Here is a 13,514-nt window from a genome sequence, read left to right as displayed (position 1 = left end):
AGGTGGCCCTCCGGTGTGGGACGTTGATGGTGGCGGATTGTGGGCGAAAAGGGCTATATAGGAACCCTCTGTACTTTCCACTCAATTTTGCTGTGAACCTAAAACTGCCCTTAAAAAGAGTCTATTAAAAGTGTTTAAAATGGTGAATTTTATGTTATATATATTAAACCATAATAATAAAGAAAGAATGTTCATAGCAGCTTCATTCATAACATCTCCAAACTGGAAACAATGCAAATGCTTACCAATTGGAGCATGGGTCAATGAATTATGGAATGTTCACTAGGGGAATACAGTGAAGCCACCAAAAAGAATGAACTGCTGCTCTGCCTGACAGCACGGATGAATTCAAGAGCATAAGGCTGAGAGAAGCCAGATGCAAAATAGTAGATGCTATATGATTTTATTTGTATCTAATGCAAGAACAGGCAAGACTAACCTTTCCTATTAGAAGTCAAAGTAATGATTGGCGTTGGGAGGTGGGCAGTGGCTGTGAGGAGACATAGGGGGACTTCTGTGGGGTTGGAATGTTCTGTTTTGGATCTGGGTGCTGGTTACATGGCGTGTCCAGTTTGTAAAACTGCATCACACGGTATACTTATGATTGTGCCCTTTTGTTGTATGTGAGCTCTATGTCAGTGGCCCCAACTTTTTTGGCACCAGCGACCGGTTTCATGGAAGACAATTTTTCCATGGATCCAGGGTGGGAGGTCATGGGGGGGGCAGAGCTCAGGTGGTAATTCCGGCAAGGAGGAGCGGCTGTAAATACAGATGAAGCTTCTCTCTCTCACCTCCTGCTGTGCGGCCCAGTTCCTAACAGGCTATAGGCTGGTACCGGTCCATGGTCCACGGCTTGGGGACTGTAGCTCTATGTGATCTTAAGAAGTATGTCTCTATATATGCATATACACACATATACATATTTGCACACGCATATACACATACATACATACATACATACATACATACATACACAATATAACACACACACATACCATCCTGGAGTCAGATAGACGCATATTCTCATCCTGGAGTGTTCTAATTCTGGTTCTGCTACTCTCTAGGTTTCTGACTCCAGACAGGTCCCTGTACCTCACTGATCCTCAGTTTCCCTGTCTGTATAATGGGTAAAAGCGCACACCAGTGCTGGCTGGCATCACGCACGGATTCAGTGCTTACTAGTAAATACTATTCTTGCAGCTATTCCGTTTGGGAATTAGGCCCAGTCAGAGGAGTTGGGGACACTGCCTGCAAGGAGGAGGGGCCCGTGGGGAGGGCCAATCTAAACTGATAAGCAGAACATGCTCATCTTGCAAACTGCTGCAAAGGCAGAAATCCAACTGGCTGAGCTGGGGGTTGGGGCGAGGTGGTGGCTGGCTGGGGAGCCGGCCTGCCCTGGGCCTCCTGGCAGAGAAAAGCAGTGAGGGGTAAAGTACATCGAGCTGACGAAATGGATCCTTTTCTGGATAGCAGGGCCCTCACTATCTCTGGGCAATCAAGACCACTGTAAAACTTTAAACACCTTCTCGGGCTGGGCAGCTCTGGGCTGGGGAGCTTGGACCTTGAGGGAGGCACAGGTAGGTCCCTGACGGTCACTGTCCTCCTTGGGGGAGCCTACTAGCTTCAGGAGGCTCAGACTGGACTCCAGCAGAGTCCGTGAGAAAATGCCAACAGACACAAAGAGAAAATCCCAAATCCCACGTAATCCCACCACTCAGGGAAATCCTGTGGTGGTGAACAGGGGAACTCATAGGGCAGACGGTTGGGTTCACAACCCCTGCTTGTCCCTCACTGGATGTGTGACCTGGGGCGGGCTACCACACCTGTCAGTACCTCAGTTTCCCCGTCAGTAATATGGTTTATAACAGCACCTAGCTCAAAGGTTTGCCGACGACACAGGGAGGAAAGGAGAGAAGGTGCGTGGTGGATCCGTCATCACAGGTCCTGGTGGAGAGGAGGCTCGGTCAACAGAGCTGTCATCCGCGGTACGGGCTGGAGTCTTCCTTCCCACCTCCATCCCCGCACCACGCTGAGCCATGGAGGGGACGCTAGGGCAGGGATCAGGGATCAGGTCCAGGGGACACGACTTCCTCCCCTGCTTGGCGCCTCAGTTCTTCCGTCTGAGCAATGGGGCTGCCCTCCGAGCTCTTTACGGGGCTCTGCGGACCTGGGCCTAACGGGTGCACGGCGGACAAGGATGGGGACCCGGAGGCAGGGCCTGGGTGTGCTGAGATGGGTCTCCCCAATATCAGGACGCAAGTCCTACAAGCCATTAACGAAGTGGTCTCACACAGCGGCTGTGCCGAACTTGAACCTTGTCTGGGCGAGAGGGTGTGGCCGCTGGCAGACCACGCCCGCCCCCCTTCCCGCACCGGGCCCCGCCCACCCGCAGTCCTTGGGGAACGCCACCGGAAGTCACGCGAGACGGAGCGTTTTCGTGGAGACACTCACTGGGGCAAATTGCTGCATAGCCTGGGATCGTGGAGGAGGGGCCGGAAGCACCTGGCAGGGACCCGGGGTAAATGTCAAATCCAAGCTCTTCCACACGGAAATCGCACGATGCTAGCTGCTGGCGAGGACGAGATCGGGCCTCTGAGCTCCGCCGGCCGTCCTCAGTCTTCCTCGCGGGGCCGGCTGGTTCTCCCACAGCTCTGTGCAGAAGCCGGGGCGGCGTTTAAGTAAAAGGCCCTGGAGTCCTGAGTCCCAACCGCCGCGTCCTGTGAAGGCCTGACTCAGTCCGTCCGTCCGCCTATCGGTGAAGCGGGGCCATTAGTCCCCGCCTCGTGGGCGAGGAAATTGCGAGGAGGGACGAGAGCGCCGCGAGCCGAGGAGCATCTTTCTCCTCTGCTGACCGTTTTCCGGCCAGGAGCGTCTTCGTTCTTTTCTGTTCTTGGAAATTTAGAACGGCCCCTTGGCCCACACTTCCCACGGCTGGGGGCGTACCCGGAAGCGCCTCTACGGAAGCCGACCGGAACGCGCGGCGCTTCACCATGGCGACGGCCGGGGCCCCGCGGCGCTTCTGCCGCTGCGCCTGCTTCTGCTCGGAGAACCTGTACGTGGCGCGCTACGGCCTGCACCTGCGCTTCCGGGGCGAACAGCAGCTGCGCCGGGACTATGGCCCGGTGAGCGGCCGCTCGAGGCTCCCCCGATTAGCAGGGATAGTGGAGCAGGGACCTTAGTCCCCAAGGTTGTCTGTTTTGCGCGTGGCGCGCTCCGCACACTCATATACGGCCAGAAAGACTTAACCTCTCCGTGCCTCAGTCTCCTCACCCTAAACGGGGGTAATAGTATCTCCTTAGTGAGAACGAATGAACATCTGCAGAGTGCCCAGGGCAGGGCCCTGTTGTGGCAGCCTGAGAGCAATCGGGAAGGGAACCCTGCTCCGTGCTTAGCGAGGTTATCGCAGCGCATCCTCTGAATGATCCTGTGAGGTCGAGGCTCCCCTCTCCACTTTAAGGAGGGGAAACTGAGGCCTACAGACATGAAGGGACTTGCCCAAGGTCACACAGTCATGCTCACTGGTCTTTCTGCTCCCAGATCCTGCGCAGCCGAGGCTGCGTCAGCACCAAGGACTTCCAAGATCTGCTGGCAGAGGTAACACTCCCCCGCGCCCCGCACAGCCTAGCCCTGCCTGTTTCAACTTGTGTCAGCAGTTTGAGGGGTCTCTTAGCCTCAGGCCTGGCAGTCCCTGATGCCTTTCTCCCTTCCTGCCCCCTCACTTGGGTCTTGCACCAGAAGGAGGGAGAAAGGGGAAAATGCCAAGTGGTCTTAGCCATGCCCTTCTTAACAGCTGTGAGTTAGGCAGAACCATCACCCCCATTTTGGGTCAAGAAACTGAAGCTGAGAGAGGGCAGTCACTTGCCCAGGGTTTCGAAGCAGGCAGAGCTGAGCCACTAGCCAGGCCCTGGGGTCTTCATACCTTTTCACCCCCCCACCCCCTTCCCTTAGGCCAGTGCCAGGGCTGCTCCTGCTCAGCTCTGACCTCCTCCCCAACCCAGCTTCCCAGGAGAGTCCTCGGCAGCCTCAGGACTTGACTGTGACTCTGTTCCTCTCTCCAGGTGGGCCTGGCTATTTGAGGTACCTCCAGGAGTTCTCATCCCAGCCAGGCTGAGGCTGGAGCAGCCCAAAACTGATGGGCCCGCTTCTAGAAGTCTCCTTTAGCCAATCGTTTGGCACTTGCAGTTGATTCTGATAGATGCAGGAGTGTAGGGAGGGAGACTTGGCTTCCAGCCTGTGCCCTGCCCCTACCTTCCCGGGCCTCAGTTTCTTTATCTGTACAATGGCCTCGGGGGATGGCAGGCCCACCTGGTAACCGAGTCCTGTGGCACGCCAGCTTGAGCAGGAGGTGGAGCGGCGGCGGCGGCTGGGGCAGGAGTCAGCTGCTAGGAAAGCCCTCATCGCGAGCTCCTACCACCCGGCGCGGCCTGAGGTCTACAACTCGCTGCAGGTACTAGGCAGGGAGCTTGAGGGCGGTTACTGGCAGAGGTGGCGGCATCAGGCTTGGGGGCCTGCCTCACAGCCTGTGTGTGCCGCCCCCAGGATGCAGCTCTGGCTCCTGAGTTTCTGGCCGTGGCTCAGTATAGCACATCCCCGGGTGCAGACCTCAAGGGCCTTCTCCAGCGGCTGGAGACAGTGTCAGGTGAGGTCTTGGCCCCCATGGCCTGGCAGGATGGGTGGGGGGAGCCTGGGATACCTGTGTGTGGGAGACTGGGGTCCCTCCAGCCACCATCTCTGTCTCCAAAAACCAAACCAGCAGGAGCTGGAAGGACCAGGGGTACCAACCTGCCGGGAGCAGGGCGTCTGCATTCATTCATTCATTCACTCATCCAACAAATAGAGGGTGTTTGCAACAGGTGTGTGACAGCTGGCACACTCAAACAGGGCTGATCAAAGAGCCTAATGAAGGGACAGGTGAGACAGATGTGGGCAGGGTTAAGGGATTGGCAAGGAATGCTCTGTTGGGGGGCTTAGGTGGAATGAACCCCCTCCCAGCCTGGGGGTACCCTCCTCATTGCCTCCCACTCCCCAGCAGTTGAGACTGCTGAGGCTGTTTGGGTGGGGCAGGGGCTGGGCTACAAGGTGGCCATGTTAGCGTGCTAGGGGCACACCAACCCTGTACACTGGGCACTGGTGCATCTGCCAAGAAACGTTTAGGTTTCCATTCTCAGCCTGGCTTCTTCCCTCGGGGCCCGACAAGGAAGAGCAGCCCTCTTGGCCTTCCTGTGTGGGGAACAGAGGCTCCCAGAGACACTCTGGGTTGGGGTGCAGACTTTGGAGGCTTGCCAGGAGGAAGGGGGTACAGAGAGAGCCTGGTGTTGGCCCTGGCGTCCTAGCTGGGCTCTGTCACTGGCCTGCTAGATGTCCTGGGCTAGTCCCTTCCCTTTGGGCCTCTGGACTGACATGCGAGTTCTGGAGGCCAGCCCTGTGGGCACCCGTGGAGTCAGGGGAGAGGCTCCAGGGCCAAGCAGGGAGCACGTGGCGTGGCCTCCCCCACTTCTCTCATGTTACGTGTAATCATCACAGCAGCCCTGAGAGCGGAGGGCCCTCCTTATCCCCATGGTACAGATGAGGAAACTGAGGCTGGGGAGAAGTGAAAAGACAGGCCCTGGCGCCCACAGCTCACGAGATTGAAACCCAGGCCTGTCCGGCCCACACCAGCACTCCCAGCTGACAGACTGTCCCTCCCTCTGCAGAGGAGAAGCGCATCTACCGGGTGCCCGTGTTCACGGCACCGTTCTGCCAGGCCCTGCTGGAGGAGCTGGACCACTTTGAGTGGTCGGACATGCCCAAGGGAAGGCCCAACACCATGAACAATTATGGGGTGGGTGAGGCCTGGCCCAATGGGCCCGAGGAGGGTGGCTGGGGTCGGGGAGCTGCATGCCCACCTGTGAAATGAGATCATGGTAGCGACACTGTGAATTGGGACAAGGCACCTGGCACCGTCCTTAGCACATCCTGGGCTGCAGGGCGGGACCCCCCAGTCTCCCTGCTGACCTCAGGGATCTTCTCCCAGGTGCTGCTACACGAGCTGGGGCTGGATGAGCCTCTGGTGACACCGCTGCGGGAGCGCTTCCTGCAACCGCTGATGGCCCTGCTGTACCCAGACTGCGGCGGGGGCCAGCTTGACAGCCACCGTGCCTTCGTGGTTAAGTATGCACCGGGCCAGGACCGTGAGCTGGGCTGCCACTATGATAATGCTGAGCTCACCATCAACGTGGCCCTGGGCAAGGCCTTTACCGGGGGTGCCCTCTATTTCGGGAGTTTCTTCCAGGTGAGTGTATGACCCGTGGGGTGCCCAGGTCCTGGAGCAACCGTGGGTGCCCAGGCCTGATCCTTGCCATCCACAGGCACCTGCAGCCCTGACGGAGCCCCTGGAGGTGGAGCACGTGGTGGGCCAGGGTGTCCTGCACCGAGGTGGCCAGCTGCACGGTGCCCGGCCCCTGGGCTCTGGTGAGCGCTGGAACCTGGTCGTCTGGCTCCGAGCCTCTGCTGTGCGCAACCGCCTCTGTCCCATGTGCTGCCGAGAACCCGACCTGGTGGATGACGAGGGCTTCGGGGATGGCTTCACCCGAGAGGAGCCCGCCACGGTGGACGTGTGTGCACTGACCTGAGCCTGGTTCCACCCAGTTTGGGGAGGGCGTGGCAGATGAGGGCAGAAATAAACTCCCCAAAGGCCACTGCACTTGTTGATTCAATGACATGCTGGCTTCTGAATCATTCTTTGGTCAGACAGACTGGCTTAGTTGAGGATTGTTGGAAGCAGAGTCCGATACAGAGCTTCTTGGAGAGTGTAGCCTTAAGGGAGTGCGGGAAGCCAGAGGGCAGGGAGCCGCTGGGCACGGACGTGGCTGCAAAGGAGAGAATCAAATGTGCCAATATTTATAAAGTGTTTTATAACAGTCCTCTGTGTTTGCTGCTGTCATTATTACTGAAGAGTTTGCAATTTGGTGGTCCCAAGATTGGATGACCAGCACAGCCATGCTTTCTGCAGGTTACCCGTTTGAAAACCAGGGGATTTCCGTATTGAAATCTTGCGTTCTGGTTTCCCTGGGAAAGTGGAAATACCGGGCCCCATTCCCACATTGCAAAGATCAGCTGGAGTGGAGTCGCAGCGTCACACTCTAGACAGGCCTGTGGTCCACTCCCTCATTCATTGTCAAGATGTCTGTGACCCCTTACTGCCACTTGAGCTTGCGACCTCTGTATTACCGGGTGGGGACGTCGGAAAGACCCTGGCTTCTCAGCCTGGAGCGCACAGTCTGATGGAGTGGACAGGTCCGCAGACCAGCTGGGGAGGCACGCGGCGCGCAGGAGGGTCGCTTTCTTCCCTGGGCGGGGAGGTGGCCGGTGCTGCGGGCGCGTGCCTGAAGGGCGGTCTTGGGAGAGGGCGCAGCTTGGGTAAGACAGTTGTGAGGGGCCCGAGAGCGCGGCCTTGGCTGGGCGCGGAGCTGCGAGCGCGGGCGCTGCCTCGCACCTGCCTGGAGACGGAAGCCTGGCTGCCCAGCTCGCCTCTGCTCCAGGGACGGAACCCGGGGCGTGGGAACGAAAAGCAGCAGCGCCCCGCTTCCCAGCCGGACACCCTCGTGCAGCGCCCCGGGCCGGAAGCCACCTTGCCGCCGCTTCCTCACGCGAAGGTGTGGCTTGGGCTGGCGCTCTAGCCCGATGGGCGGTTGAGGTAGGGGCAGAGCAGCCCCCGGGGCCCACTCGAGGCGGCGAGGCCGTAGAGCGCGCGGGGTGGGAGGCAGGAGCAGGCGGGAAAGGACTCAAAGCGCCTCCCGCGGTGGAGGATTGCGGCCAGTTCCCCGCGGCTCCGAGCCGGGTGCGCAGGCATGGAGCGTCCGGGCGGGGACGCTTCCTTAAAGGGGCCGCAGCGCCGGATCCGGAGTCGCGGAGAAGCTGGCGTTCCCGAGGGTGGGGGTGGGAGAGGATCGCGCAGTTCCCCGGGGCGGCCACAGGTACCCGGCGTCCCGAGGGCCAGGCCCCAAAGGGGTCCTCGGGTTAAGCGCGTCCGTCTTCCCCGTCTCCAGCCCGCGGCGCCATGGCGCACGTCGGCTCTCGCAAGCGCTCGCGGAGTCGCAGCCGGTCCCGCGGGCGAGGGTCGGAAAGGAGGAGGAAGAAGAGTAGTAAGGACGCTTCGAAGAACTGTTCAGCCTCTGGATCCCAAGGTCGCAGGGCCAGCACAACCCCCGGGGCGGAGGGTGAGGATCACAGGGACTGGGGAAGGGGGTGCGGCGACTTCGCGGCGGCAGCGCGGGTGGCTATGGGGAAACGGGAGTGAGCAGGGGGCCGGGCACGGACTGTGGCGTAGCAGTTAGGAAACCCTCAAGAGGGAACACTTAATCGTGCCTTTTGTGCACTTGGGCAGATGGCGGGGTGGGGGGGTGGCCGCCCTCTTTCTGGGCAGGCAGTGACCTCGGCAGCCCAGAGGGTGCTCCTCCAGGGTAAGAGCGGATTTCTGCTCTGGAAAGCCCTGCCGGGAGGATCCCACCCTGTAGAAGCCTGAGCCTGCCCCAGTCCAGAGCCAGGGAACGAAGGTTTGCTTTTTCCACTCCCGGCCTTCCAGCCTCACCTTCTCCCTGCATCACAGAGAGAAGCAAGCACAAGGCCCGGAGGAGACCACGATCCAGCTCCTCCTCCTCTTCTTCCAGTTCTTCTAGCTCCTCTTCCTCCTCTTCCTCCTCCCCTTCCTCCAGCGATGGCCGGAAGAAGCGGGGAAAGCACAAGGACAAGAAGAGGAGGAAGAAAAAGAAAAGGAAGAAGCTGAAGAAGAAATGCAAGGAAAAGGCAGAAGTGCAGCAGGCTGAGGCTCTGCCAGGCCCCTCGCTGGACCAGTGGCACAGATCAGCGGGGGAGGAAGAGGATGGCCCAGGTACGCGGCTGCCCTGTGTTGTGTGCATGAGGAGGAGGGTCCCCTCCCCCAGGCCTGGCCACCACCTCCCACATATTCTTCCAGTCCTGACGGATGAGCAGAAGTCCCGCATTCAGGCCATGAAACCCATGACGAAGGAAGAGTGGGATGCCAGGCAGAGCATCATCCGCAAGGTGGTGGACCCCGAGACGGGACGAACCAGGTGCGGAGCCCTTGGCATAGCTGGCCCCACGCCACTGGGTCTGGAAGTATTGGCCTAAGATGAGCACTCAGGAAGGAGGGGTGGTGGATGCTGCTGTTCTAGAAAGGCCAAGTGTGGGTAAAAGAACAGTCACTTGTGATGCGACACCTCATGTGTTCCTCCCCCTTGCCTGGAGTAAGCGGTTGCAGAGTCAGGAAAGGCCGGAGGAGCCTCTTCCAAGGGCTGCCGTGGGCCAGGCTGATGGGGGAGGCTGGCAAGGCACAGCCCGCCTCGGCTGCTTCTTCATCCTTGTCTTGGGAAGGAGAGGGGCTGAGCGCCCAGTTCTGCCTGCTCAAGCTGGTGGGGCCGGAGCCCTGGGCCCCCTCTGCTGGGTGCTGTTTCTGTTGCTCTGGCATTAGGGGCTCTGCCTAGTCCTGGCTGAATGAACACCCTCCCCGACCCCCAGGCTCATCAAGGGAGACGGAGAGGTCTTGGAGGAGATCGTAACCAAAGAACGACACAGAGAGATCAACAAGGTTGGTGTTGCCCCTTTGCCCACTGTCCACCCGCAGCTCTGCTTCTGATGTCCCCCCTTCTGTGTGCTTTCTTCCCCAGCAAGCCACCCGAGGGGACGGCCTGGCCTTCCAGATGAGAGCTGGGCTGCTCCCCTGAGGGCCCGGGCTGGCCAAGGCCTGTGGACCGTGCTGGTGGCCCGGCCTGGAGGCAGGTCTCGGGGTGGCAGCAGGAAGCCTGCTGGGTGCCATTTGTTTTTTCTCCTGTGGCTTAACCTCTACCCCGCCAGCCTCTTCTCGGGTGTAGGGGGTGGAGGAGGGGGTCCCTGGCTTACTCAGCACCCCCACCTGAAAGAGGGAAGCTTCCCAGACATTAAAGTTTCCCTGGTTATGGACATTCTCTGTTCCTGTGGCTTTTTGTGTGGGGGTGGAGGAGAGTGCTAGCTGACCTCCAGGGAAAAATAAGGGCTCCAGGAGCTTTTGGGGAAAGCTGGGTGTCCTCCGGTGGGAGTGACTATAGGCCACACCAGCTGCCTCCACCCTCATCCTCAGGTCAGCTCACCTGTACCAGAGCCTGAGCCCTGTGCCCAGCAGAGTCCCAGCCCAGAGTCTTGGCTCTTAAATTAGATTCACTTGGGCTTGGAGAGCGATGGCTTCCCTTGCTGTGTGTATTCCACAGGTCACAACTGTTGAGAGCCCCGGCACTGGGGCCAGGTGGCCTGGGTGGGAGGCCTGGCTCTGGCTCGAAGCTGTGTCCCCTGTGAAGCCGAGAGGCTGGCAGCACCCGTCTCAAGGGGCGGCTGCGAGGACGCACTGAGTTCCTGCCGGAGGGAGGGGCTGGGAGCAGGCCCGGCCCAGAGTCACCCCACTCGGGTCTGTTGCTGTCACTGAGCAGCTGGCATCAGGGATTGGGAAGGGCGGCCTCTCCCCACCACAGCATTGGCGGTGGAACAGCCATGCCCCCGTCCCTTGCCCCTACCCGATATACCCCAGTCCACGGTTGCTCGTGCAGTAAAGAGACCCAGAAGGAAGCCTTCCTGCTTCTTTAATTGGAATAACAGACAGTGACGCTGTATACAGAGCACACTCAGGCCCAGGGATGCAGAGACAGCAAGGTGTGTGGGAAGTCAGGACACCGCTCACACGTGGCCCAGAGAGACAGACAGCACACGGACAGATGGGAGGGGCCATGGGAGACTGCGCCGGGCGGCGGCAGCTCAGACTGAGCCAGGAAGGGGTGGGGGCTCTGCTGAATCCCTCTGTAGAAATCAAAGAGAAGGCAGGTGGTGGGAGCTGGGGTGGGCAGAGGCTCAGTCCAGGGGGCGTGGGGGCGTGGGACTAAGGCTTCTATTCTAACAGGCCCAGGTGGGGGTGGCAGTCAGCAAGGCCTGCCTCACCCTTTGGTTATGACTGGTCAGGCCTGAGCCCTGTGGCTCAGCACCCGACACTGTAAACATTTTTGGTATTTTTAAAGGACGTTGCCCTCCTCTCTTAGTTTCTGAGAAACTGGTCCTTTCTCAAGAGGAGAATGTGCCAAAAGGAATCTTAGGGAGGCAGGAAGCAGACCTGGATATGGAAGAGACTTGCGTGGGGAGGGTGGGCTGCCCATCTCACCACCTATGGCTAGGGGCCGCTGGGAGAGGCCCAGGGGACTATTGCTGTTGTCCTTGGCATGGCTGGCGGCTGGGCAGGCGGGTGGGGAGCGTGGGGCTGCGGGGAGCTGCCCCTGGGGAGAGGCCGAGCCCACTGCCCACGGGGCCTCCCGACCCTTATTGCAGGAGGCCCAGGCCTCTTCCAGGTGCTTCTCCAGATGGCTGGTCACCGAGGCAGAGGCAGGACAGGGTGAGGCAGGGCTGGGAGAGGAGAAGCACCGGCCACAGGAGCCCCTGGCCGGGGCTGTGATTGTCAGGCCAAGCGACTTCCCGCTGGGGAGCAGGGGGGTCGGATATTGCACTTCCACTGCAACAGTTATGTGAAAACTTGGTCCGCAAAATAATCATTGCTTTATACATAACGCCCAAAACAACAACAAAAAGCTACATCTTAAATATGAATAAACCCTGAAGCTTCCATCCCTCTCTGCACAAAATAAATAGCTTTCACTCTGTATAGACCCACTTTTGCAGAACATTTACACGACCCTTCAGCTGTACATATCTACACACAGGGAAAAGGAACATCGATCTGTGCACCTCCCGGCCCATCCACGCGGCCCTGAGGCCGGACCCAGGTTGGCCGCCGCTTCTCGGGGACAGGCCTGGTTGCTGGATGGCTGGCAAGGCCGGGCAGGCTCTCGCACCTCAGGGAGGTGGGGAGCAGCCGGGAGCGGCAGCTGAGCGCCACAGCTGAGGCCGCGCTGAGGGCCGGGGCTGGCGGGGGGCTGGGGTGCTGATGCTGGGACCAGCGTGCCTGACGGCGCGGTCCTTGCTCAGGTGAGACACGAGTCGGAGCCACCTGCCCTCAAGCTGACGAAGCAAGTTGTGGCTTCTTAGATTCGGCATTGAAACGGAATTGGCATTAAAAAAACCTAAATGAGCCCCGCCCACCCCAGAGTAGAAATTCAGTGGGACTGCCGGGCTGGGTGAGGCCGGAGCCCACGCCCCGGAGCCAGGCTGGACTCCGTCACAGTGCTGGGTGTTTCCAGTGTGGAAGGGCTGCGCTTGGTACTCAGAGTTAAGAAAAGGAAGCAGCCAAGGATTGCTCGTTTAAAAAAACCTCATAGAAATCAGATTGAGAAGTAGAAAGGCGTAGAAACGTGGGTGGGCGGCGGCCGTTGCAGGGGCCTCGGCTGACGGCAAGGTGTGGAAGAGGCGGCCGGCCTTCGCGGCCTTGCGCCTGGGCTGTGCCCAGGGCGGAAACGGTACCAGGTCTGAGGCCCGCCTGGGCTCCTGGTGGGGCAAGCGGACAGAGGGCAGGGGTCCGGGCTGCAGAGGGAAGATGATGGCCTTTGTTTCCTGCTTGCACAAGGATTTGCTGCACTGGAGCCTTGGCGTGGTCCGAGGTCCTGGGTCAGCAAATCTGAATTTTCATGCATGTCAACGGGTCCGTAGCCACAGAAGATGGTAATGGGTCACCGCTCTCAAAAATCAGTGCAAAACCAGTGAGGTTGAACAGTTGAGTCGCTCGAGTTAACAAGAAGCAGGCTGGCCCCTGATGGAGCTGCTACCAAACGGGAGGGTCTGGGGTGAGGTGAGCCGGTGGCAGGGAGGTCGCAGGCTAGGCCTTGGCCCACACCAGGCACCAGGATGCGGGAAATCCACGCAGGGCAAGAAGTCCCAGAGAGCCAGGCCAGCCTCTGGCGGGGGTCCTGGCCCCTCTGTCATCCTGGGGCTGGTGGTCCCGCAGCTTCCACGACAAGCTGGACCCCTGAGACCCTAAGGACATGAGGCAGGGCTAGGAGGACTATGTGTCATGGCCTGTGTCCTAGAGGGGCCGTGGGACAAACTCCCAGGCCCACGTCTGTGCTTGTCTCCAGCGCCTGCGTGTGCCCAGGCCAGGCCTCCTGGCTGGGCTGACCACCCTGGCCTAGCACCATGGAGACCCCAGTGCAGGACTCACGGTGCCCTACTTGGGGCCTGTGGCTGCCCCCGGCTCCAGGCGGCCAGTCATGGCGCGGCCCCAGCAGCCGGCCGCCATGCTCATGCTGCGCTGCCCGCGCTGCTCGCCCTCCGCCTGGCTCTGCGTCCGCTCGTGCCGGTGGCTGGGCCCGCTGGGCTGGGCCGAGATCGTGCGGAGCAGGTGGTTCCGGGAGCGCAGGAAGTCGCCCTGGCCTGGCAGGCCGAAGCTGCCCTTGCGCAGCGCCATGCGGGTAGCCGTGTTGCGGGCCGGCCGTGCTCGGTGATTGTACTTCAGCTGGGCCAGGTGGGCCGCGTAGCCGTCCGTGATGAACTGCGGGGTGGTGAGGGGCAGGGGCTGTCAGGGGCCGGGGGGGCTGAGCTGCCCACTGGTGCCC

The 13,514-nt window shown here is 60.1% G+C and overlaps 3 protein-coding genes across 19 annotated transcripts in view; 2 read left to right on the top strand and 1 right to left on the bottom strand.

The window, feature by feature from the left end:
- Positions 1-2,403: 2,403 nt before the first annotated feature.
- On the top strand, positions 2,404-6,902 carry OGFOD2 (2-oxoglutarate and iron dependent oxygenase domain containing 2). The gene is made up of 7 exons (XM_012782210.2): positions 2,404-3,122; positions 3,538-3,594; positions 4,334-4,447; positions 4,540-4,639; positions 5,694-5,821; positions 6,014-6,271; positions 6,348-6,902. The coding sequence occupies exons 1-7, from the start codon at positions 2,991-2,993 to the stop codon at positions 6,609-6,611; spliced, it is 1,053 nt and encodes a 350-aa protein (XP_012637664.2). The 5' UTR covers positions 2,404-2,990; the 3' UTR covers positions 6,612-6,902.
- A 680-nt stretch (positions 6,903-7,582) lies between these two features.
- ARL6IP4 (ARF like GTPase 6 interacting protein 4) lies at positions 7,583-10,571 on the top strand. Of its 14 annotated transcripts, none has more exons than XM_075996502.1 (6): positions 7,583-7,634; positions 8,028-8,165; positions 8,588-8,869; positions 8,954-9,071; positions 9,517-9,586; positions 10,242-10,571. In XM_075996502.1, the coding sequence occupies exons 2-6, from the start codon at positions 8,039-8,041 to the stop codon at positions 10,377-10,379; spliced, it is 735 nt and encodes a 244-aa protein (XP_075852617.1). In that variant the 5' UTR covers positions 7,583-7,634; positions 8,028-8,038; the 3' UTR covers positions 10,380-10,571. The 14 variants fall into 14 exon arrangements, with proteins under 14 accessions (XP_075852617.1, XP_075852614.1, XP_075852618.1 ...); XM_075996499.1 differs by having other exon boundaries at positions 8,028-8,198; positions 8,564-8,869; XM_075996503.1 differs by lacking the exon at positions 10,242-10,571 and adding an exon at positions 9,666-9,957 and having other exon boundaries at positions 7,593-7,634; positions 8,028-8,198; positions 8,564-8,869.
- A 19-nt stretch (positions 10,572-10,590) lies between these two features.
- PITPNM2 (phosphatidylinositol transfer protein membrane associated 2) overlaps positions 10,591-13,514 on the bottom strand; it is a 128,277-nt gene continuing 125,353 nt past the window's right edge. For all 4 annotated transcript variants that reach the window (XM_075996495.1, XM_075996496.1, XM_012782199.3 and 1 more), the window contains one exon: positions 10,591-13,450. In XM_075996495.1, coding sequence (XP_075852610.1) covers positions 13,127-13,450 — 324 coding nt within the window. In that variant the 3' untranslated portion in view covers positions 10,591-13,126. The remainder of the gene's footprint in view (positions 13,451-13,514) is intronic.

Source organism: Microcebus murinus, chromosome 22 (assembly GCF_040939455.1).
Source record: "Microcebus murinus isolate Inina chromosome 22, M.murinus_Inina_mat1.0, whole genome shotgun sequence".
NCBI lineage: Eukaryota > Metazoa > Chordata > Mammalia > Primates > Cheirogaleidae > Microcebus > Microcebus murinus.
The sequence above is the reverse complement of the archived record's forward strand: the minus strand, read 5'-3'. Positions and strand labels throughout refer to the sequence as shown.

Excerpts from the sequence above, each read along its gene's own strand:
- OGFOD2 (XM_012782210.2), top strand. The coding sequence starts at position 2,991 with ATGGCGACGGCCGGGGCCCCGCGGCGCTTCTGCCGCTGCGCCTGCTTC. Across the intron at positions 3,595-4,333 it reads TCCAAGATCTGCTGGCAGAG|CTTGAGCAGGAGGTGGAGCG; the intron begins GTAACACTCCCC and ends GTGGCACGCCAG. Across the intron at positions 5,822-6,013 it reads ACACCATGAACAATTATGGG|GTGCTGCTACACGAGCTGGG; the intron begins GTGGGTGAGGCC and ends ATCTTCTCCCAG.
- ARL6IP4 (XM_075996499.1), top strand. The coding sequence starts at position 8,039 with ATGGCGCACGTCGGCTCTCGCAAGCGCTCGCGGAGTCGCAGCCGGTCC. Across the intron at positions 8,870-8,953 it reads GGAGGAAGAGGATGGCCCAG|TCCTGACGGATGAGCAGAAG; the intron begins GTACGCGGCTGC and ends ATATTCTTCCAG. Across the intron at positions 9,587-10,241 it reads GACACAGAGAGATCAACAAG|GTCACAACTGTTGAGAGCCC; the intron begins GTTGGTGTTGCC and ends TGTATTCCACAG.